This window comes from Thermobia domestica, chromosome 1 (assembly GCF_964235325.1).
Source record: "Thermobia domestica chromosome 1, izTheDome1.hap1.1, whole genome shotgun sequence".
In the NCBI taxonomy this organism is placed as follows: Eukaryota; Metazoa; Arthropoda; class Insecta; order Zygentoma; family Lepismatidae; genus Thermobia; species Thermobia domestica.
Genome location: NC_137454.1, coordinates 175,799,808 through 175,825,679, shown reverse-complemented (window position 1 = coordinate 175,825,679; position 25,872 = coordinate 175,799,808). Strand labels below are relative to the sequence as shown.

The window sequence follows — 25,872 nt, the reverse complement described above, 5'->3', positions numbered from 1 at the left end:
CTACCAACTAAACCTTTTTGTTTCAAGTTTGGAATATTTGGAACACTAGAGTTCCAAATTTTCGAACTGTATTTTGTACTTTTCTCTACCTACCACGGTAACGGAGATCAGAGCGTCATACATTTTAATTACACAAAAAGTATCAAGTGATGAAAATTGAACTTTTCACAACTTAAAGTTAATGGATGCATCTACATTTTGTACACAGGAAATTATTTCACGTGATCTCGTTTCCGAGATATAGTCCTATAAAGATTGATTTACCAAAAAAGTATTATAAAATACACACTTTCTCATTAATTTATATTTTTTCTCACTACACAATACCAAGAAAATTTTTATGTCTTAAGTATTGAAAAGACAACATTCCAGCAATTCCAATGAGGTACGACAATGCAATGTAAGTTTTGAGTGAACGTCACGGCAGCACCGCGAAGTCAGGGGCCTATCTTTATGAAATGGATAGTAGTATTTGTGGACACTATTGTATCTATTTGAGAATCTGTAAATAAACCGGTTGTGGGAGTCAATTCCGGACGATCAATTATTCGACCTAGCTCTATCTATAAACTGTAAGAAACAGAATTTTACAATATAAAAATATGTTAGTTTTGACATTTCATATTTTAGAAACCTTAACTGAAACAATAAAGTATATTAAACACTGATGAAATAACTTCTTGGTGTTACACTCGACGAAGGACTATGTCTGGTCAGAGTGCCATTTGTCGAGTCATGTGTAATATTCCAGTGTATCCGAATCTTGTTTGTGTGTATACTTTCAGGTGATTTTGCCTGGAGGCACAAATTTTTGGTATTGACCCAGAGCCGTGTATTAACTGGATATCATAGGAAAGGTATTTCAATTAAGAGGTATTGAACTCCAATCTAGAAACCCGAAATTATGGCGGTTAAAGCGCATGTGTTCACCACACATCACTTACCTATAAACCTATCATCTGGTTATAAATCTTGGTGAACTAGCCTATACACCCAGAACATTTCACTTTTTAAATGTGGTGAGAACATAAGCTCCAATCACTGAAATTTTTTAGCTTTATAGACATGAGTCTACCACTACTTAACCAGTATTTACTGATCATTCCATGACGCTGGATCAACGCTGAAAATTCTGTTAACCAATCCAGAATCGTATCCGGAAATACTAGCACTGAAGGCATGCGAATTACTCCTTTGGCTACGTGGGGAACTTATAGAAAGTGGCTATATGGAAGGTATTAATTTAAAGAAAGTAACTAAAGCAATTTCAATACTATTACGTAGATGCGAATGGAATGTCCGTTTGACATCTGATGGGAACTTCTCATAGCAACACATTACAGGGATGGACTACAGTCATGTGTCTAACAAGAAACTCAGTACACGTCCAGCAAGCAGGCTGGGGTACCAAGACAGTGAACACGGTCGTATGGAAGTGCACCGGAGAGAACACAACTGCGAGTGATTTTTCTTTACGAATTCAAACTGTGACATTCTGTATAGCAAGCCACAAAAACCTTAACAGCGCATCTGGACTAGGAATGGCAAATGACCGCACCATTGGCCGTTGGTTTGTCAGATTTCGTTCCGGTAACAGCATTTCAAAATGAGTCCCATGAGCATCGATCAACATCATATTTGGATGAGATCTCAGAATACTGTGGAAATGGACCCTTGGAAAACTGTTCGTGCCACTGCAGACGAGTTAAGTATACACCATAACACCTGTTTAGTGGTTCCGTGCAAACAGTACAATGAAAAAGTTGAACTCATGAGTGCCACATGAGTTTACATTGGCCGTGTGAAGGTGTGCAGTTCTCTGAATATAAGGAATAACCGGAAAAGTTTCCTGCATTGAACTGCCGCTTCAGATGAAAAATTTATCTCCTATTACAATCGCAAGTGGCCAAGACAATGATAGATCGTGATCAACGTCCAGGACTGCTTCCTAAATCATCTCTCCAACCATTAGGTATTGTTCCTAGTATGGTATGATCTATGCTGAGGTTGATTAATATCTTTTTCGGACGATCAATGTAGATCGATACAACCCTGAACTCCATTGAAATGCATCGCACATTTGCCCACAAGCATCCAGTAATAATCAACATGTATGTTTTCCTCATGTTGCACATCATCATACGCATAAATCTTGCTCGAAGGACGCATACTCTCCATGAGTTGCAGTATGGAACCCTTCCTCACCCATTAATTCCCCGATTCTCCCACTAACTACCACTTCCTCGGCATCTCCACCACTTCTTGGGAAGGATAATCGATCGATCCAACATGTAGTTGAGGATTTCCTCGCATTGCACACTTTAGATTTCTTCCACTACGGAATATATCGTTGGCTGAGCAATGGCAAAAGTGTACGCTTAAAGGAGATTACTTTGATTCATCAGGTACTATATTTTTCCCCTCTTTTGGAAATGATGAAGTTGTGACGGACATTTAAGAAGTGGTAGTATGGCTCTACCTTGTTTACTGCTTTTTTATGAGTTTTCCTCAACGGTTTCAGTCACTTATATGAAGATCAAATAACTTTGTAAGAACATCTTACTCTGCAATGCAAGTGTTATAAACTTAAAATTGAACAATTCAACTACTGATAAAGTTGTTATTTTTGTAGAAAAAATCTTGAAGAATTCATGAAGTGTATATTCTCCTAACGTAGTGAAAATAATTATTATAACTTAGAAACAGACGATCTTGTTCAATGATTCATCTATTTAGAGAAATTTCTATTTTGGATTTCGAAGAAAAACGGTAAGTACTTAGATATAAAGACACTGTTCTTTAAAAAAGAGAAAGAAAAAACGCGCGACTTTTAAACTTCATAAATCACTCTCATACACACAATTTTTACATCAAAGATTGCTTGGAAACGATACAGATTCAGTGAGTTGAATATATATATATATATATATATATATATATATATATATATATATATATATATATATATATATATATATATATGTCCTTATTATTCGAAGTACAAAGTAAATTTAATGCAGAGCATATGCAATATACTTACTAAAGTTTGGCTGAATACTGATGTTGGGAACTTTCTTTTGATGAAGAGGAGCATAATGTTCAGTTCTCTGTGAACCTTCTGAGGATGGTTTGCTGGTGCAAATTTTCTGACCTGCAGAGTGTGCCTTTGTTTTCGGGTAACGAATGCAAAAGAAGCTGTCATCATGAGACGGCGGAGAAAATGAAATTGATTCATCGAAGTCGTACCTAAGTTTAAATAAACACACATGAAATACAAATACACAAATATAAGACATATTGTAACAATGAATACAACACGAAGAAGTAAAATATGAAAACACATGAACATAATATGCTCTCACTATTATAACGATAAGTAGTACCCGTTGGCTACAAGTGCCCGCATATAAGCGCCATGTAATTTGTGTAGTTAGAAGATGAACAAATATATTCTGTATAAATATAGAGTTTAATTGTTGAAATTGAATGTTACGTAAAAACAAGTCTAATATCTAAATTATTAATCTAATTTAAATGTGTTTAGAAGGGGAATATTAAATAAATGAATTAGTTAAATCTCAAACTGTGTTATCACGTTTAGTGTTATAAAATAGTAGACTAGGGAGAATAAATATATATAACAAAATATACGTTATATATAAAATGGTGCCGAAACCCGGGACTGTTTACAGTATTAATTCGAAGTTTAGTAGAATTACATACATTCATATTTTTTAACGGATAACACAATTTCAAATAACTTACATGACGGATTATCATCTACTAATATTTGGTCTAGGAATTAATTCGTGCGGGTGGACAAGAGATGGCGCAACGAACGGAGCGTCCCACAGTTCCGTGTATCCACACATGTGTTGCAAACCCCTGTCATCGCGCATCGTTCGTAGTATAGGGCAGTGGATTAAAGCGTCAACAACACCAGTTTGTAGTTAAGTGAACATGGCGCAATTTGTGCCTGATAAAGTGTTTTTGCGGGGTGTCCTGCTGCATTACTTTAACATGCAGAAAAGTGCGACTGAAAGTCATCGTATTTTGGTGGAAGTGTATGGTGACCATGCTCTAGCTGAGCGAACGTGTCGGAAGTGGTTTGCACGGTTTAGAAGTGGTGATTTCGGCTTGGCAGACCAAGAGCGAGCTGGACAGCCAAAAAAATTTCAAGACGAAGAATCGACAGCATTGCTCGAGCAGGATTCGTGTCAAACGCAGGAACAACTTGCAGCAGCATTAGGCGTTGATCAAACAACAGTCTCCAAACGCTTGAAAGCCATGGGAATGATTCAAAAGATGTCACATTGGGTTCCACATGAATTGAAAGACAGAGACGTTGAAAGACGAAAAACCATTTGCGAATTGCTGCTTCAACGACAGAGCAGAAAGGGGTTTCTGCATCGAATTATTACGGGTGATGAGAAGTGGATCCATTACGAGAACCCTAAACGAAAAAAGGCCTGGGTGAAACCAGGTGAACCAGGTCCATCACAACCAAAACGAGATATTCACTGTGCAAAGGTTATGCTGTGCATATGGTGGGATATGAAAGGTGTGGTGTACTATGAGCTGCTGCAACCGGGTGAAACTATGAATGGAGAACGTTATCGACGACAATTAATGCGTTTGAAGCAAGCTCTGGCCAGAACACGACCAGAATGGGAGAACAGACATGATAAACTTATTGTTCAACATGATAACGCTCGCCCACATGTCGCAAAACCGGTCAAAACCTATTTAGAAAATGTCGGATGGGAAGTTTTACCCCACCCGCCGTATTCACCAGACGTTGCTCCTTCGGACTACTACTTGTTCGATTGCATGAACAACGATTTGATTGGACAGCGGTTTACTTCTTCAGAAGATATCGAAACATGGGTCTCTGACTGGATCGCTTCCAAGGATGAGGACTTCTTTCGCCACGGAATCCGTACATTGCTTGACAGATGGGCGAAAGTGGTGGCTAGCGATGGACAATATTTTTCTTAAGGTATTTATGTATTTTGTGTTTGTACTACAGCTTCAATGTGTGCGTACCAACCGCACGAATTAATTCCTAGACCAAATAAATAAATAAATAAATATATAAATATGGATGTCAGAGATCGAGTGTCATCCAACGACTGTGAAGAAACACAAATATTATCAGTAGAATCTGATGTCTCAACATGTACTCACACGGAAAAGTTATTTTCAAAACCTCTTCCAATTTTTACAAGATAACTTGAGTTCTCAGCTAAGTAGCTTGAAAAATGAAATGAACGATAACTTGAGTGCACAACTTAATAGTAAATTTGGAAGATTAGAGTAGTACATAGACAAGAGAATTAGCCGATCAAATAATCAATTGGAAGAACGAGTATTCCGTATATTACAAACCACACAACAGACCTTTCAACAAGATGTGGGAAACTTGAAGAAAACTATTAACGAAATTCAACAGCAAGTTGAATATACTCGCAACCATATTCAAGATTTGCGAAATGAAGTAGAAATTGTCAATCAGAAACACACAAACACATGTCAGCCACAAATAACCAGGTCGAAGGTGATGTGCCCTTTCATGGGAATAATGATCAACGGGAAGTAGTAGAAGCGTCTGATTCTGTCCAGGAATCTAGCCTTCAGGTCTCAAATCCAGGAAGAGCGAGTAAAAATAACGGATGCACCCCGGTGAAGGATATACAGCAAACTGGGAGCGAAGATTAAACTAGCAGCAACACTGACCGAGGGTCGATGCGAAGAATTAGCCACAGGAAGTATAATCACAAAGTTCCCCACAGTAACTCTAGTAAGAAAAATAGTAATTTAAGCTTAAAATTAAGTGATATTAAGTCATTTACTAAATTTAGTGGAGCAGTAGATGATATCCCAGTGAGCTCATTTCTAGAAAAATTTGAGACTGAATGTGATGTAATAGAACTAAGTAAGGATAAATATCTCCAAGTTATCCCTCGTATTCTTACGCCAACTAGTTCCACTTGCTTCGATTCCGTAAAAAGTACACTACACGTTCATACGAAGATTTCAAGTTAGCATTTTTGTGTAATTTCGCAAATGATTATGTATTAGCGAACAAAGATGCTGAAATAAGAAACCGGATATACGATCCCAAGATTGACAAAAGTATCACTGATTTTGTTGTGTCTGTATATAATAATTTAAAGCTAATTAATCGGCATCAACCTGATTCAAGAATTATTGCATCTATCCGCGTGTTGTTGCCACTTAGATCACAGCAAATGTTGTTGACTAATCAATGTATGAGTTTTAGTCACCTCTTATTAATAGTGCAGACATATGAAAGCATGTTGGTGCACAATAGTAATTTCTCTAGGAATCAGCATGCGAATAACACGGTGAAAAGGCAATCCAATTTTACAGTACGTAACATTAAAGTCGCTAGTTTGGATAACTCTTCGAATAATTCTGGCTGCGGAAGTAATGTTGGATCAATGCGGAATCGTGGTAACATTAAAAATAATAGACCGAATAGTCATGGTTCACGTGTATTACAATCAGAACCGTACGCTGAACGTTCCAAGATTAACTGAGACATCTAACAATCAAGCCAGGCATAACACAAATGTAAGGTCTACAAGGGAATGTGGAACACAATATACATTTATTGATTGTTCTCAAAATACGCCTTTAAACTAGTAAATGCTGGCTGGTACGGGGTTAATTCCACGTCAGCAGAAATCAGACATGATGAAGATTCCTTGATGCGTCTCCATGATTCAGAAAGAAATAATATGATAGATAATTTATAATAATGAAACTTTCTAAAATTTTAGAAAATATTCACTCAAATCAATATATACCAATGCGTAATGGTTCTTGGAATTTTGATGATAATGTTGAAGATGATATCATAAATAACGACTTGGTATTTTTGAAATCGTATAGTACTGTCCGAATACAAATTATGGTAAATTACACTTATACACAAGCATTAATTGATACTGGAGTTTGTTTCATTGTTATCATATTCATTTTGGCTAGAATTAACGAAGGATATTTCTAATCCTACCTTACAAAATGTCGATAATTTGTTTCTTGTTGTCTATACTGATAACATTAAAAAAAAAAAAAAAAAAAAAAAAGTCAAAGGAAAAGCACAAGTAATTATCACGTTGCAAAGTTTGGATATTAATATCGCTATATTAGTAATTTCTGAATTAAAGGAGAATTTATTATTAGGTCTTGACTTTCTTACACAATTAAAGGCAATTTTAAATTTCCAGAATAAGACATTTTCAGTTCATAAGATACAGATAAGGTTATTCTGGACTTAATTCCAGAAACAGAGAACCTTATAGGTTCAGTTCAGCTTATTGATGATGGTAATATTAGAGATGCATGTATTTCTGCAGAAGGTAATCTCAGAAACAATAACTTTGGATTTACAGGAGATAATATAATAAATAATGATACAAGTATAAACCTGACAGACAATCAAGATTTTTCATTTTATGAAACTGTTGACAAAATTGCAAAATCTTTATGTATGAAATATCCTCATTTTATTCCCGAATTTAAAGGTATCCTTATCAAGCATCAAAACATATTTCCTAGCCAACCGGGATGTTGTAAAGATTTCTCATACTCTATTCAAGTGGAGACTGAACATCTGATTGTTACCAGACCCTATCTTATACCTTACAAATACAGGGAAAAAGTTCGAAGGCAAATTCAAGAGATGTTAGATAACAGAATAATACGTCCGTCTCAAAGTATACATTTGAATCCGATTCATGTCGTACCCAAGAAGAATGGGAAACGTCTTCGGATAGTTTTAGATTTCAGAAACTTAAACAAATATATCAAATTACAACAAATTAGATATCCTCATATTAACGAAATATTGAGCTTGTTGCAGGGAAACTTTGTATTTGGAAATCTTGACTTGGTATCAGCATATAATCAGATATTATTAGATAAAAACTTTAGACAGTATACTGCATTCTCTTTCGAAGGTCAGTTGTATGAGTTTAATCGAGTAGTATTTGGCTTAAATAATGGAAGTGCTGCGTTAGCCACGTTTAAATCTAGTATTAGGACGAGACATGAGATCCAATGTGATAAATTATGCTGATGACATTTTAATAATGGGAAAAACACCAAATGAGTATTTGAAATGTTTGGATGTCGTGCTAGAACGTTTAGAAAAGGCTGGCTTGACAATTAATTTAAAAAATTAGTATTTTTGAAAGGTTCTATTGAATTTCTGGGGTATACTATTAATTCAAATGGGACATGTTTCTCAGAAGCAAAAGTTCAAGCTACCACGGATTTGCCTCAATCTACTAATTTGATAGAGAGACGTCAGGTTCTAGGACTATTCGATTGGTTTCGTAAAGCTATTTCACACTTCGCTGAAATTGCAGAGCCCTTATTTAGTATTACTAGAAACGGGACTCCGTGGCGTTGGTGTGAAGATCAGGAGCATAGTTTCCAAACATTGAAAACCTTCATAGCGAATAATATATTTTAAATCATCCGAATTTTGATCGTATATTTTATGTTCAGTGTGACGGATCTATATCCGGAATATCTGGAGTATTGTGGTAACCTAAGCCTACCGGTAATGAACCTGCGGTCATCCATTGTGTAAGTAGAACTTTGAAAAACTCAGAAAAAGCATATACAACGACGAAAATTGAACTATTAGCAGTTCGTTTTTCTCTTCAGAAGTTCGCTCCTTACCTAATCGGTCGATACTTTGTTGTTTTGACTGACCATAATTCGTTGAGATATATTAAAAAAAGTACCAGGATATAATACACTTTTACTCCGATGGTGTTTGGAATTGCAAGCTTTTGATTTCGAAGTTAGGCATATACAAGGAAGTTTGAATGGCCCAGTAGACGCACTCTCTAGACTGTTTCCAAATGAAGAACATAGAACTTTGTCCATACATACATTCTAAGTACTACAGGACAAGATAGCGTAGATTTCTGTCGAAGATTTAGTACATCAACAGAGGAAATGTGAAGAATATGCCCAAATCATACAGCATCTGACACCGTATGAAAGCAGATGTAATTGTCCTCGCAACTGGAATGTACTGTACTCGATGGAGAATAATGTACTTTTAATGAAAGATTTTAAATTTCCCGTCTCGGAAGAAAATGTGTACCACCACAATTCGTACCTCATATTCTCAAGGCATATCATAATGATTTTGGCCATCTAGGATTCTTGAAAGTTTATGCACTGATTATTAAATTGTTTTATTGGAAAGAAATGCGAAGTCAAATAAAAACATATATTAATGATTGCGAAGAATGTATGAAGATTAAACACCACCGTCAACCTATTTACAGGCCAATGTTATCGATATTACCGGAGAAGCCTCACGTTTGGATTTCTGTCAATTTATATGGACCACTACCTAGAGCCAAGACGGATGACACATATTTACTTAGTTATGGACATCTTTTCAAGATATTTGGTAGCTTATCCATTGAAAAAGGCAACTTCTGCTATAGCGCATAGAATTTTAAATATCTATATCCCTCATTGTGGTCCTGTTAAGCATATTAGTTGTGATAATGGAAGCCAATTTCGTTCTAATGTATTTCTTAGAGCCATGAACAATGCTAATATTAAAGTGCATCTCGTGATACCATATCATCCGAGCAGTTCACTAGTGGAAAATCCACATCATAGCCTGGGAATGTTATTTCGAAACTTGTGTAAATTGAAACACTCAAATTTGATTAGCCATGTAACAGAAGTCACATATTTTTTTAATTATTCTATTTCTGACTCTTGGCGTTGCTTCAACAAATCTTCATAACGGCACAGATTCATTAACCGCCGTTGAACAGCACTTCGGAATTAAATTAGATGAAACGAATGAAGTCGACTACTCAAAACTAACTAGTATGGTACAGTATCGTCGAATGACAAAGTTTGAATGTCGTGGAAAAAAAAAAAAAAAAAAAAAAAAAAAAAAAAAAAAAAAGCCAATAAACCAAAAATCAAGGTCAGTGATCTAGTATTTGTTAGTTTACATCCACAAAGCGACGCATCTTTGGGGAAAATTTCAAAATTTTGCGATTTATATGCAGGTCCATATATATGCATGAAACAGATTAATCCCAAAGTATTTGAATTATATGATGCACAAACTGGTAATTTTTTGGTCTACGTAATGCCGATGAATTAAAGAGATGGAAGTCCTCGAAGAGTACCAAAACTAAATGGCTACAATTTGTTACAAAAGTTATCCCAGAAGACATACTAAATAAAGTAGATCTGGGCTTAGATTAAACCATTACTTATATTAATAACCAACAGTAACACTGTCCTTTTGTTCATAATCATATGGTTTTTTATATCTTAAACTATTTTATTTATAATAGTTCATATTTAATTTAAACTTGTTTGTACACTGATATACGAGGTTCAGTCAATTTTTCAAATCACTCATATATTAATATACGAGGTTTAATAAATTTTTCAAATCACTTGTATATTGATATACGAGATTTAGTCAATTTTTAAACCACGGTCCAGGATTCTTTGTAAAAGTAGTATTTCGGAATATTTGACATACATTTTGTACAATTCCCATTCTTTCGGGAGCCATCTATATAAGCGCCCGCATATAAGCGTTATGTAATTTGTGTAGTTAGAAGATGAACAAATATATTCTATATAGAGTTTAATTGTTGAAATTGAATATTACGTAAAAACAAGTCTAATATCTAAATTATTAATTAATTTAAATGTGTTTAGAAGTGGAATATTAAATAGATGAATTAGTTAAATCTCAAACTGTGTTATCACGTTTAGTGTTATAAAATAGTGGACTTGGGAGAATAATATATACCGAAATTAACGTTATACTATGCGAACCTGAAAATGTAAATCGGTTGAATAAGGACGAAATTGTTATAGTATTTTGAAGTGTTTTAGCGCATCTAGTCTCAAAAGCGAGGCATAGCATATTCTACGAAGGCGTGAGAGAATCATTCGTTTGCCATGTACACAAACTGATAGGTGGATGCTTCCATCCTGATTATAATCCAAATATTCTCTTTTCTGAGCTGAAATACAAAGGAAGCAAAACGGAACAATATAAGAAAAGGCAAATATTACTTCAAACACAAGCATGATGACATTATTCTTTACAATTTAACATTTGATATCTTGCCTACATAGAATTTCAGATAAAATTTAGGTGGACATGTACTCATAAAGCAGCTACCCAGGATTAGCATTAAAGAAATGTAAACAATTCAATTCTATTCTTCCTTTCAAATCAAGAAATCTTTTGTAGAGTATATAAGTGAAAGCTAACAGTAACATATTGTCAAAAAATATTACTGTCTAAATAACAAAAATAACTTTACTGAAAAATAACGAGGCTCCTACTAAACTACGATCGTCCATGCTATGTGCGACAAAAGTAACTGATTGGTTGATAGACCAGATGTTTAATATCCCTTTTCCGTACCGAAGTTACCCTGAATAAAGGACCTACCTGCTTCAAGTGAAATGTGAACAACTACTCGGGTTCTGACCCAAGACTGGCAATCAGACTGTTCACACGCACGCATTAGCGGTTAGCAACGAAACATATATATAACTGAAATCTTCGAGTTTTACGTCCCACGTTTATGCCGAGTAGGCTAAAGGAGGAGATGATGATGAGAAATGAATGGAAAGGGGGAATGAAGAAAGTGGGAGGAAACGGGAGAACAAAGAGGAAACCCACGCACACGGTGTTTGTCCACCACAAAGTTCACTTGGCGCGAGCTGGGATCGAACCAGGGACCCCATGCACCAGAGGTGAACGCTCTACCACTGAGCCACCGCGGCCCCACGAAACAAATTAAACAGCTAAGGTAATGTATGAAACGTAGAATAATAAATTAAACTATAGACCAATAGTAGCGAATGTAAATAAATAAATAATACTAAAATCAATAATCCACAGACCCAGAAATAATCTGCAGACCACACTGAAATATAAAACAAGGAAAATAATAGTAACTTCAAGCAATAACTTCTCATTGTGATGCATAATCCGCTGGTGCTGAAAACAATATTCTGTTTCAACATGCAGGTTGGAAAATTAATTTCATATCCAATAAAAACCATCAATATAACTTTAGCATACTCAAAAGAAGAAAGAACGCATAGTATGAAAGCAGAAGCAACCAAATTCAAACTTAAAAAAGGAAAAAAAAATCCCAAATAGAACAAATCATGCGCCCTTGGAACCAATATAATAATTTCAAACAAAATGCACAAGAACTCAATTATTAACAAAGAGTAAATTTTCACATTTTTCCACATCACAGGGTAAATTACTAGTATCTGTTTTAGCAGAAATATCTTAGGATTCTCTTTCATATACATTAACTTTTTTCCAGATGGTAAAAAGTAATCAGAAGCTTATACTCAATTAACAAAGCTCTGTATTAAACAAATTATTAAGTTCCCAGTAAAAGGGCAAAAAAGTACGGAACTATTTACTTTTACCTTCAGAAAAAAGTTCTATCAAAAACAAAATAAAAACAAGTAATAAGAACTTTATTCCTCTTAGTTCAACAGAATTATACTCTGCTCATACTTACATTCACAGATATTAGTTGCGTTTTCATCCTTATAGAATGTTACACATTAGTTTACATTTAATGAGAAAACAACCAAAAATAGCTTGAAGAACATAGCTTCCATTGTAGCATTAAAAATCCGCGCTACGCTTCCCATCACTTCTCTGAAGTTTAGTGAGTGACTACCTTAAAACCAATACCGAATATGAAAAAGTTACAAGTGAACCAGATAGTATTTACAAAATCCTCTTAAATAATCTAAGAACTTGCTTCTATAACTTTCCTTATACGCCATGACCTTGGGTTGCGCAGTATATGACATTATAATTGACAGCCTTTGCAATACCTGCATTACTTAAAAGGTCATGAAAGTAAACATAATTAATTCATTGAATAGAAATTTCTAAGTAAATGGGTCACTTTCCGAAATTATCATTACTGTTTATTGTTACTGAGTTATTTACAATATATAGCCTGATGGAAATACCGTTTACACAACACTTGAGAGGTGACTATATGCATGAAAACAAATCAGAAAGTCCATGTGCAAGAATGTTGCAGAGTACGTCCTTTCCGAGTTATGGGCGGCCGAAATGTCGGGAAATGAACTTTGGGACGCCACGACGTAAATATTAATGACGCCAGAGAAAGCAATGTGGTGTATTTTACAGGCATCTTTAGTTTTCAAAAATGCCAAAACCAAGACAAGTGAGAGTATCGTTCGATTTACGCTCATTTCGACCTACTTTTACTTTGGGATATTCGGGAAAACCCTCCTTCCTTTGGGGAATCTCTTGTGCACGTTCCCACTTACTCTGCAGCTTTTTTGTCCATAGATTTTCTGACTTGTTTCCATACATAGGCTCACCCCTCAAGCGTTTTAAACGGTATCTGATAACAGCATATATATATATATATATATATATATATATATATACATACACTGCATATAAATGGGGGAAGCATTAGTGAAAACTCCTATAAAGGCGCTATATACGCATTATATTGTTCATAATAAGTTATTCAGTGCTTCTAATTTCTATAATTTGATATTAAATTATCATTCTAAGATCGGCATATTACAATCGTAGTAGACTGACTCAGAATACCTAACCCTAAAAAGAAATCGAACGTATCGTACATGAGAACAGCCGTAATACGCTATAGACTTGGAAAGCCAACAAATCAATCCAATATGCGGCGCAATGGAGACCTTGGTTCGATCCCAGACCATGTAAGTTTGAGGTGGATATAGTGGCCGTGGGTTTTCTCGGGGTTGTCCCATTTTCTCTCACATTTTCATTCCATCAATATTTCATAATCATTAAATTTCATTAATCATCCGTCTCATTTAGCTTATAAGGCAAAAGTATGCAATGTTACACTAGAGATCTTTTTTTTTTTTTTTTTTTCTTCAAATTCTGAAATGGAATTTCGGAATATGACCCAATTCTTTGTATAACATATGCTATCTGCCTATATACACGTACCGTATATCCATTAATACAGTTTACATCGTTTCCAGAGTACCAGTTAGTTAATATAGCATAAAGTCAAATGCAATGTACTAATCCAATTCGTTATCAAATAATATTAATAAATACATGTTCTTCAAGCGACTTTTGGAGACACTCCTTAGGATTTAATAAATTAAAATCATTTCAGGCTCATCCACCTAAAAATGCTTTGATGCAACCCTTTAACAAAAGCAGAGACTTAAAGTCTCACTTACGAACTACCAGACTCTGCGTTTTCTTCATCATTGGCTTCTTCTCGTATCGCTCTAAGTTCACTTGATGAACCAAAAGGACTAGCACTGTTATCCACAAAGAAATAATTCAGTTGTTAAACACTGTACTACATTTTCTGTCTATTATCTTTACGTATTGTGAAATATATACTGTATACTTAATGCAGACATGAATAACATGCTTAAATTACGTATAACAAATTGAGTCAATCACTACGTAGAGAAAAGAGCAACTGAGCAACTATTTAATGTTATGGTTGACAGATTAAAAATATTCGAGAAATCTTGGACATACGCGGATATCCTTCATAAGCTAAGGAACTTACAAATAAAGGCATGATGATAAAGCAATTGATGGTCACGATAGAATGGGAGAAGAAATATCTTTAATGCACGTGTGACTTACATAGTAATAGCTTTTCTTCTCACAGTAACTTTCATACAATTGGTTGGTCCTGAAGAATCAAGTACTTGATTATCGAAATATTCCTTCGTACTTGGAGTGCGCTCTCAGTTAGAGCTTATTTTTCAAGAGCATTACAAAACGATAATATTGGTGGGATAAAGTTAAAATGGAAAGGAAAGTAAGTGCAAAAAAGGAAGAGAAAAAATATATTATTAAATTTCATTTTATACATGTGACGCCATGAAAAATTTATTGTATCTTTTATCCACCTTATTTCGATATTTCTATCTTCAGGTGCATGACTATGCATCCAACAAGGATGAATAATAATTTAAGGAAATCCTTCTGTCGCGAAGATTTCGTCATTATGCTCTCAACTACGCAGAATTTTGCATCAGGTAACAAATGTCAAAATTTGTTTACCTGAATAGTACGTCGACGCGTTAAAAAAAACTCCAGAATTTAGCTGACTTTGTTATTCTCCACTTTTACGACCATGTTATTACTCTGGGGTTATTTTTTGTAGTACTATTCATCCATTTTTGGTTTTCATCTGGTATGCATTTCTTCATCACTTAACTCTTTCAAATTATGGCTTTTTAAAGGGCAAATTATAGACTTTCAGTCAAGCAGCTACAGCTTATACATATTTATCCTAGGAATATGGTTCATACCTCATTCTCTTCAGAATAGAACAGCCTTTCAAATGGTACCATTCACATTTCTCTATCATGTCCCTGAGGCGGAAAGTTTCGAGGGAATCGGGATTTTTTATTTTTTTCTTCAAATTTCGATCGTCTCCGGACACTCCCCCCCCCCCCTGTGTTAACGCAAAGATCTCAAAATCATCTCAAAAAAAACTAAGAGATGTAAACAATTTCAAGCTTCTATCCTGAATAGTAAGGGCGGTAAAAATATTTACCAATCAGCTAAGAACATTCCCACAATCCTGAGACATCCCTATCTATCCTAGGATCGTACATAATTGCCTTCACAATAGAAAAGAATTACAAACGGTGTCACTCATGTGTCTCCATATGTATCTGAGGCGGGAAAATCATGAAAAAAGGGATTTCTTATTTAAAAAATATCCCTTCTTTTAACCCTTTGGCCCCTCCGGACCCCATATTTTAACGCAGAGATCTGTAACAAATCTGAAAAATACTAAGGGGTGCACTGAATATGCCTGCAAAATTTCAATCTTCTAGATGCAAAAAGTAAGCCCGCAAAAAATAATATCCCCGCAACACCCCAGATTCCCGTATAAAACACAATCTCAGGCAAAAAAATATCCTGAAACATCCTTATTTGTCCTAGAATCATGGTTCGTACATCATTCTCTTCAGAATAGAACTGTCTTTCAAATGGTACAGTTCACATGTCTCCATGGTATATCAGGCGGGAAAATCGCGAAGAAAGGGATTTTTTGTTTAAAAAATCCTTTTATTTAACCTTTTTCGCCCTCTGGACACCTTGTTTTAACGTAGGGATCTGAAAGAAATCTGGAAAATACTAAAGGGTGCACTGAATGTGTGTGCAAAGTTTTAATCTAGCTGCAAAAGTAAGCCAGCCAAAAATTAATAAAAACAGACATAACAAGAAATATTATTTCAAAGTTATGAAGTCATCACATCCTATGCATGGAAGCAGAAAGCCGTGAAAGTATGTGTAACGTGTTCTACAATGCCTATACGTAAACAAACAAACAAACAAACAAAAAAACGAAGTACAAAGCTTTATTGGTACCGGTACTTTTTTAATCGAATAATGATGATTCTATCCTATCACCTAAAAATAGGTGATATAATTCAAAAGTGCTGAGTCAAAATTAAGCAGTAATTACTTAAATTACAAAATATATTCATCAGCTTTGTAAGCAAGTTTAATTTTATTAAGTTTGTTTGAACATATTTTTCATGTATATCAGAAGAAAACCAAATATAAAATAAGAAATACTTCAAGAAACAACCCCGAAGTAATAACAACATGGTCGTCAAAGTTGACAGAAATCAAAGCAACGGAACAATGAAGCTGTTTGAAACATCACGACTCATCTCTGGGCCAAATAAACTTTGACTTTTAATACAAAATTATGCGTTGAAATGTGAACCTTAACGTATTAAATAATAATAATACATTCTTAAAAAGCATGGATTCTACAGTTAAGAATTTCTTAATAAACGGTGTCACGGTGTTTGTTTTCAGCAGAAATCAGAAACGTTTAGCAATATAAGAAACATACTGAAATGCACATATGAAAGAGTGTGCCCGTAACTCACCTGTCACCAACTTTATTTTTCATCCATTGAGGCAAAGAAAATCCTCCTGATAGTGAGCGTTCTGGTTCTGTTGATCCCATGATATCCAGTTTCGTGCTTTAAAATTTTTGAAAATACCAAAAAGAAACGGAACGAAGTAGTAAATCTTGAAAAACTGCAAAACTTTGACGTTGGTACCTAAGAGTAAGCTGTTGACATTTTCCCCACCTAAAAGTAATTTAACAATATCTTAATTTCATAGTCCGGCAATATAACAAATAAGTAAATAAGTTACTAGATAAATCAGTAGAATTTCTTACCTTGGTATCGGTTTAAAGAACTATTATTAAATCATTTCACCATACAGGGTGTCTACTACTTCAGACAAATAAAATTCCCTGACTTTTCCAGGGTTTCCAGGCCAAAACATAGAATTATCCAGACTATATTTTAGTGAAGTTAAGTAACCGCTATTCTTTAAACATTTGTAGTTTTATAATATGTAGTCTCTTAGTTGGAACAACTGTTATAAAAATAGGAACAACACTTAAATAAGTACATATTTATTCCTTGATGGCCTCCCATTTCCCCTTATAGCCTCCTCTCTCCGCTCCTTATTTCAATACAACTTATATATATATTTCAAATACAAAAAGTGTGAATGACAAAACATACATGGTAATACACAAAAATGCGTATAAAGATTTTATATTTCATACCACGTATTCGTGAGGTAGGCTACACTCAGTTACATAAACTGGACAATTCAAGTGATTCACTTCTATTAGATTTTTTTATTATTCCAGGACATGAAATAGGGCTAGTACATACACGACAATACACACAGATATATGGATTCTAACCAAACATTGTGGATTTTAGTATTTTAAATTATAAAAGTATTTTATATTTAATATTTCTAAGTAGAATACTAAATACAAAATATCTAAATCTATAATCTAGAATCTAAATGAGATGACTAAAATCTATATGAGATTTACAATTATGATCACGATACCAGATTTTTCATGTGCTCAAACTTCTTTGATTTCTTTTTCTGCCTCCTCAAGGATTTTTTCCTTCTTTTTCTTCTGTTCTTCCAACTCTGCAACTGCTCTTTCTTTCTTTCGAACGATTTTTCTCCGCCTCACTTGTTGTCTGCTTCTTTCTGAGAGCCTCTTTTCATCTGGCATTTGCATTTCTTGATGCATGAATTAACTGTTTTTAGATTTGCACTGCCAACACCTCCGTGGAAGGTGACAACGTAATGTACTATTCTCTGCGAAACTAAATACTCTTCGTGTAGATTATTCACAAGAAACTCTTTATTCGATGAGAAACTGTGTTCAACAGAAGCGTTTCCGTGTGATAACACTAGAATTTTCTTAACGAACGAGAATTTGCTGGTGTTGCTGTCAAGAATGAAGAACCATAAGTGATCTAAACGATCCTTACATGTCAAAATTCTTCATTCTAGTGGTAACTGAATTTTGAATACAAACTTCACTGTAGAGTCGTCTTACTTCATCAGCAGCAGGGCCAGACAAATGATGATTCTCTACAAGCACTTCCAATGCTATGGTTGTTCCTCCCAAAGTCTCTTGTTTAAAACTTAATTGGGAGAGAGACATGTAGCACCACAAATAAGTCTGTATTTTAATGGCAATTTACACAGAATCTTCTTACAAAAACCTGTTGAAATATGGAAACAATTCCTCCAAAAACGAAGGATATCCAGTTTAGATAACTTCTCTTGTTGCAAATCCGACATCAACCTGTTTAGCCGAACACAGATCCTTACTACCATATTCTGGGCAAACTTTCATCGAGTTTTCAGAACTTGCGGTTTCAAATTTCGTAAGAAAAGGTTGAATGTATGCAGCAACAGTTTGGAAGAAAGCTAATTTAGCTCCAAGCAAAGTATCTTTCAGACATGATTTGACAATTTTAAAGCTGTAACAAGATCGTTCTCGATTACTACCTGAAACTCAATTAACACACTTCTTCACGTGTGGTAATAATCGCTGAGTTCTGTCTACTACATTCAAGTTTCCTATAAAGATATGACACCTTGCTAAATATATATATTAAATAGTTACAAGCATACCAAAAATATTCACAAAAATTACCTGCAAAATAATAAAAATCACAAAAGACGAGCGGAACGCCAAACTGCACTGAAAATGAAATTTGAAGGAAGTGGAATAGGAGTTTTAAATCTAATTAATGTAGGTTCGCCTTATATTATAGAGTTAACCATACATAGTTAAGCTCTAACTTATTGACACATTAAAATCAACAAGACCAGAACAAGTGTTATTTAGGACTTTATTTGGAAGACACCGGTTGCAATAGCCTAGCTACACTCCTAGACATGAGGATCATCTTTTAACGTGAAGATCAGAAACCAAGAGCTTCAGACTCAATGATTGCCAACTCCTTTCAGACGTTATTCACTGTATGATGATTTTTGCTGTAGCGAAAAGTTGTTTCCAAACATTGTGCACATAAAATGTAAAAGCAATGAAATAAACCTAACTTTAAAAAAAAACAACTTTTCCAGGTTTTCCTGACTAGTAGACACCCTAAACATACTTTGCTGTCTGCTTTAGAATCCATATCCTAGTTACACACAAGAGTCAATAAATAAATCTTTTCAATGAGCTGGACTAATCTAGGAGTTGAGGAGACGTAAAACATCAAGAGTATGTCTCCTTTGCTCTTTTAGGTTAATTCAACACATTGAAGTAGTGTGTAACTATAATATATATTACTAAAAAAGACAACAGAGTATATCCAACGGATTAAGTGATAATTCACTAAACTGATATTAAGGTCTGTGTCAAATATAAAAGTAGGAGGGGAGAAAATAGAACAAGTGAATAGTTTTCGATATCTGGGTAGTATTCTTAGTAATAACATGAAGTGCGAACGTGAAATAAAAGCAAGGATAGGAATGGCGAAAGAAGCCTTTAGGAGGAAGAAAAGTCTGTTTTGTGGGACCTTGAAGAAAGAGTTGAGAAAAAGACTTATAAAATGCTTCGTGCGGAGTGTTGTACTGTATGGGGCGGAAACGTGGACATTACGTAAAGGCATGAGCGGCGATTAGGGGGGGCAAGAGGGGGCAGTTGCCCCCCACTTTTTTTACGTGAAGCCCTAATTTATATAGTTTCATTTGGAAATGTAAACAGGGTGTCCACACAATTTGGAGAAAAAAATCTGACTTTTCCCTGACTTTCCATGAGGAAAGTTCCAGATTTCCCTTACCCCCCTGGATAACTTAAAAATATAGAAAAAAGAAAGAAACCCCAGCTTCCACACTCCCCATAGTTGCCCATGTTCTCTTCCGCTTCTGTTTCTTTCTTTTTTCAATTTTCTTTCCAAAGAAATGTAAATTTAAAACATGTGCATTGTGCCGATATTGATTAGCCCTACCTATTACCCAAAATGTACAGTTACAAACGGAAGTGTACAGTATACAGAGTACTTACGATATGAAAAAAATACATATTATATGCTTACACATTATAATACCAATTACACAGCATTATAATATTGCTTATAGTAATAAACAGTCCATACATGATTTTACTGATTATTAAAAAAAAAAAAAAACATATTATGTAACATATTTTTGCTGGTGCAGTTGTTAAATGTAACCCATTTAGAAATTTGTTTTCATCCTTTCTCGCATAGTTTTCTTCTCATTGATCTGAATATCCTTCTTGTTGCCTCCGCAGTTTAATTATCTTCTCTTCATCCTCTAGCTCCTTTAGTTGTTGCTGAATCTTCTTTCTTTTCCAAATACACTTGATATTGTCTCATTGAACTTCTCACTGAATTCATTGATGATCCACCAATTCTCGTCACAGAATCATATATGATCCGTTGAGCCACCAGAGATTTTTTTTGTAAGTTGTCAACAATGAGAATTTTATTTATTGTGAAACCACTTTCAAAAAATGCGTTTCCGTGAAAGAAGATAAAACACATTCATAACTGATCATAAGTCAACGAAGTTCTTCCCATTTCCTGAGATTAAGTAAAAAAAACTCATCAAGTCCAATACCATCTCTGTCATTGGCTATGAATTCATTCGAGTTTTCCTTAAATTCTTCAATCTGAGCTTTCACTGTGAGCTGGAGATACTGTTTATTCCCGTTCTCAGCCACTTGTCCAGATATCCTCTTGGCACCATGCAATTCTTCTAGAACAGCCTTTCCCTTTTGAGCAAATATGCTAGGATGCAATTAGATGTGTTTCTAGCAGAAAATTAGTTTCAACAACTATATCAGAGAACATTGACTCCTTCAATATCATCATTAAGAACACCCCATTTTACATAGTAAAGTAAAGAAATCAACCCTATTTCATAAATTCAGTAATTGAACAATGGACCTAAATCGAATTTTCACTGACTTTCCTTGACCAATCTGCCATTTCCCTGACTTCACCTGATACATTTTTACTTACCTGACTTTCACTTATTTTCCAGAATGTGGACACCCTGGTAATGGTTTTGAATGTATTATTGTTTCATAGAAAGCAATGGTGCCATATGATATTTTCCGTTGCGTGAGTACGTATTGGTTATTCTTCTTCCCGTGGAGTTAAGAAAGCTACAGAATTGTGTTTTAATTGCAATTCAAAGCAATTAATATTGCAATTGCATATTTCCTTAAATGTCATAGCATATGCTTGCAGTACATACTATATTTCATTTTCTAAAAGTAAAAACATTCATTTAATGGCATGTGTGGAATTAAAAGTATAAGTTCTTCATTAATTCCCAGTTTCAATATAACTTCTTCAAAATAAGCGTCATTATTCATTACTATGATTAATATTATCCCTTCTATTTATTTGTTTTGTAAATTTATTAAATAATCTGTCACAATTTTCCAGACAGAATTTTAAGATGTTCATGAGCAAGAACTCAAATCTCTTATTACACTTTCGTTGTTTAAGAGTATAAAGAGCTAGTACCTACCTGTATTGCTCTTATGAATTTACTTAATAAAACAGAAATACGATATACAATATTTTAAGTGAAAAAAGATAGTATCCTTTTACTTATACAACCTTTCATCAGTGTTAGAACAACCAGGAAATCTAACACTGATATACAATTGTTCAGATCATGTCTTGCCCCCCCACTTTAACTTCTAACCGCCGCCACTGCGTAAAGGTGATGAAAATCGACTGGAAGCCTTCGAAATGTGGGTGTGGAGAAGAATTGAATGAATTAGTTGGGTCGAGCGCAAAACGAATGAGAGTGTGTTAGAAATGGTGGGTGAGAAAAGAACACTTTTAGATATTATTAGGAAGAGGAAGAGAAACTGGTTGGGACATTGCCTAAGAAGATATTGTATCATGAGGGACGTCCTAGAGGGTATGGTGTCGGGAAAGAGAGGGAGGGGGCGAAGGATACTACAATTAATGGATGATATAAAAACAGCAAGATCATACGCGAAGACGAAGAAGTTAGCGGAGGACCGTGGAGCATGGAAGCTTTTCAGCTGCGGCAAGTGACCTGCCAATAAAGGCAGAATACCTATGATGATGACATTAAGGTAAGAAATTCTATTCATTTATTCAATATGTATCCCACAGCACCCATAAGGAAATTATTACTTACTTCTTGTTGTATGCTTACGATCTCTAAATTCTATACTATACAAGTAGTCCTCATTGATGTATGGAACTTAATGTAATGGTTCGAAGCTGCCAATATCTAATCGTAGTAAAGTATCTCTCTTAGTGGACACCTGCGGTTCCCTGCAAATCGGAATGGTGTTCAAGAGGGGTAATTATTTTTCAATAATAAGAAATTATGTACGTAACATTATTGTATTTTGCACTGCATGTATGTACACAAAGTATGGAATTTTTCAGTTTTACCTCCCATCGCTATGCCTCGTAGGCTAAAGGAGACTGTGGTGATAAGAATGAAATGGTGGAATGAAGAAAGTGGGAGTAAACGGGAGAACTAAGAAAAAATTCACGCACACGGTGTTCCATATGTAAAATAATATAGTATTTTACAATAATCCATTTCATTCTTATTGTACGTATAAAATAAATCCTGTAGGTACATTAACAGGTATTCAAGTAACTGGAAAAAAATCATCATGGAAGCATCACAAGAAAATAATCCCTTTCTCACTATACATGCTCTTTTAATTTAACGTCCTAGGATTATGCACTGAGTTTAAGGAAGATGAACTGATAGAAAAAAGAAAGCGGGAGGAAATATTGCAACTATGTGAAAATCCATGCACACGGTTTCTGTCTAGCACAAAACCCACTTGGCACGACATGCAATCAAATTAGGGACCTTACGCACCCTTCATTACACAGTAGTACAAGCAGTAGTTTAATGTATACTTGATATTCATACACATATCCGAGGTCTCTGAAAAAGTTTTTGCAAAGTACTACGTACAGTGGCGCCAGTGTCCCTACATTATGAAATTCGAAAAAATAGACCTATGTTTAAATTATCGGTAAATGTTTAGCAGAAGGGGTCTAGAAGTACGTAAAATATATATATATATATATATATATATATATATATATATATATATATATATATATATATATATATATATATATATATATATATATATATATATATATATATATATATACAAAATTTACGGGAGAAATAGAAGATGCAAGTACTTAAACCTAACATATCCTAACCAAATCAAACCTAAACTAAAATAACTAACTTAATATTAATAAAAAATAAGCGAAATTCTACCATTTTTTCGAAAATTATGCTGGACTCCTACACTATCTAACAAACTAACCTAACCTAATGTGAACAGAAACTACCGAAATTGTAACATATTTTAGAAAAAAATGGCTTAAGTTTAGAGTTGCCCCTCCAGTCTGAAGGTGCCCTTGGACTTTGCAAAACACAAAAAACAATGCTTAAAGTATTAAAAATGTTACATTTCACGTCAGTACTCCGTGGGCTTCACAAAAACTTAAAAGGTTTTCTTCATTATGTTTGCGCATCCGTTACACCTGTTCGCCATATTTTACAACTACCATGCTGCTGAAACCTTCCGCGAACGTTTCCGCATCCGGCAAATAGTACTAACTTCCACATATCTTTTCTCGCATTAAACATAACTATCCTGCCGAACTTACATTCCTAATCAAATAAAAAGTTCATATTATCATTTCTTATCTCATTTCTCCTGTAAATTTTCCTGATTTTTATAAAAAGTGAAAGGGTAACTCTAAACTTAACCCGAAAAAATAGGCCTAACTGGACCCCTTCTGCTAAACATTATATAAATTATCTTTGACTGTTTTAAGCCTATTCGTTCACAGCAGTTTGAAGAAATCGCTGTTTTGAATGCATCTATACCTGCATAAGATTTAAATCGCTCACCACACATTTTCTATGTATGGGAACAAACGTACGTGTGACAGATTCGATACTTTCTTGTAAAGATCACCTAGCACATGTTGGTGCTTATTTTTCGCATACCTGAAAAGGATGTCTTATTTGTAAAAATAATAACAATAATAATAATAATACAAACAAGACCACCTTTACGAAGTATTTCTGAACGTACTACTTTCCGATGAAGACGAACTAGACTGAGTGATATAAAGTTTACACAAATTTGGTATACCACTGATATAAGGTTTACACAAATCTGGTATACCATTGTATTTCACAAAGCGAAAGTATTGCACTCTATAAAAAAAAAAAAGAAGAGTCAACGTCAAGTTTACGAAAAACAATGCTAAAATTCAACACCGTCATTTCAACCAACATTCTAACAGTCAACTTATTTTTATGACGACGTATTCTCAATCTGCACATTTTATCTAACTAAACTTGTTGCTTCGTAAATTATTTTGATATAAATTCTATTAATTCTCAACAGCTTCGAAACACACATTATGTACGTTTAGATTTTATTTGGTTCACCACGATGTAAGTACAGGTGGCGGGGATGAATGGAATTAGCAAAAGTGAACTTTCAGCAGAACCTTAATAACAACCAATGTCAAAACGACCACCTGCGGGGCTTCTAACCCCCACCGCTCGCTCAGCTACATTTGATGAAATAAGTAACACATAGAGATCTTAGGGGAGAAACTAAGATACCCAAAATCACTTGTTCTTTTACTCAAGCTTGCAGGTAGTTCACAGAACAGTGAAAATGTACTTCATTGCGAGTGAGTGTTATATTTTAACAGGTGAAAAAATTTTATTAAGACAGTGTGCTGTAACACAGTAAAAAATTTAGTACAACATATTATGTTCGGAAATACGCAGTTGTCAAAAGTTTTAAAATTACTGCATATATAACGGCTCTTTAAAACTGGATACGAAGCCTTCTAATAAATCAATCAAGATCAAGGTTTCAACACTAGCAGACGATAAATCTAATTACAAAAGTCAATAACAAAGAAAAATTCATTGATTATATACTAACCTTGTTACAAAAATTAAGAGAATTGCTTCTATTATGAATATATATCCCCATTCTTGAATTAAGCAACACGAATTGGAAAAACTACAGGTAGATGCAATTAATATTGCACCATTCCAAACGAACAAAAGATGGCACCAGATCAGCTGCGTAAAAACCAGGGTTGGAAATTATTTCCAAACAAATTGTAACGTATTTTACAAACGGACGTAGTGGAGGCATATTCCAACGGTTGCGTTAACGCAACCCAAGAACTCTGTTTTAGCTTGGAAAAATAGCCAAAGCATTTACAATTGATTTATGCATAATTTTATTCCATTACGGTTCTAAAATTTTTCGAAAGCCTGGGAATTTATTCAGATACAGCCAGTGGCGTAAAAATGGCATTAGGCACCCTAGGCAAAATTCC

General features: G+C 34.6%; 1 protein-coding gene across 2 annotated transcripts in view; it reads right to left on the bottom strand.

Annotated features, from left to right (window-relative positions):
* The window catches only part of LOC145691395 (uncharacterized), a 35,577-nt gene extending 9,952 nt beyond the window's left edge, over positions 1–25,625 (bottom strand). Inside the window, exons 1-4 of one of the 2 annotated variants that reach the window (XM_081766897.1) lie at positions 25,467–25,625; positions 17,020–17,226; positions 14,317–14,400; positions 3,041–3,246 (exon numbers count right to left, since the gene is read on the bottom strand). In XM_081766897.1, the coding sequence (XP_081623023.1) occupies positions 3,041–3,246; positions 14,317–14,400; positions 17,020–17,099 (370 nt within the window). In that variant the 5' untranslated portion in view covers positions 17,100–17,226; positions 25,467–25,625. The remainder of the gene's footprint in view (positions 1–3,040; positions 3,247–14,316; positions 14,401–17,019; positions 17,227–25,466) is intronic. The other variant, XM_081766898.1, reaches the window with a different exon arrangement.
* Positions 25,626–25,872: the final 247 nt, after the last annotated feature.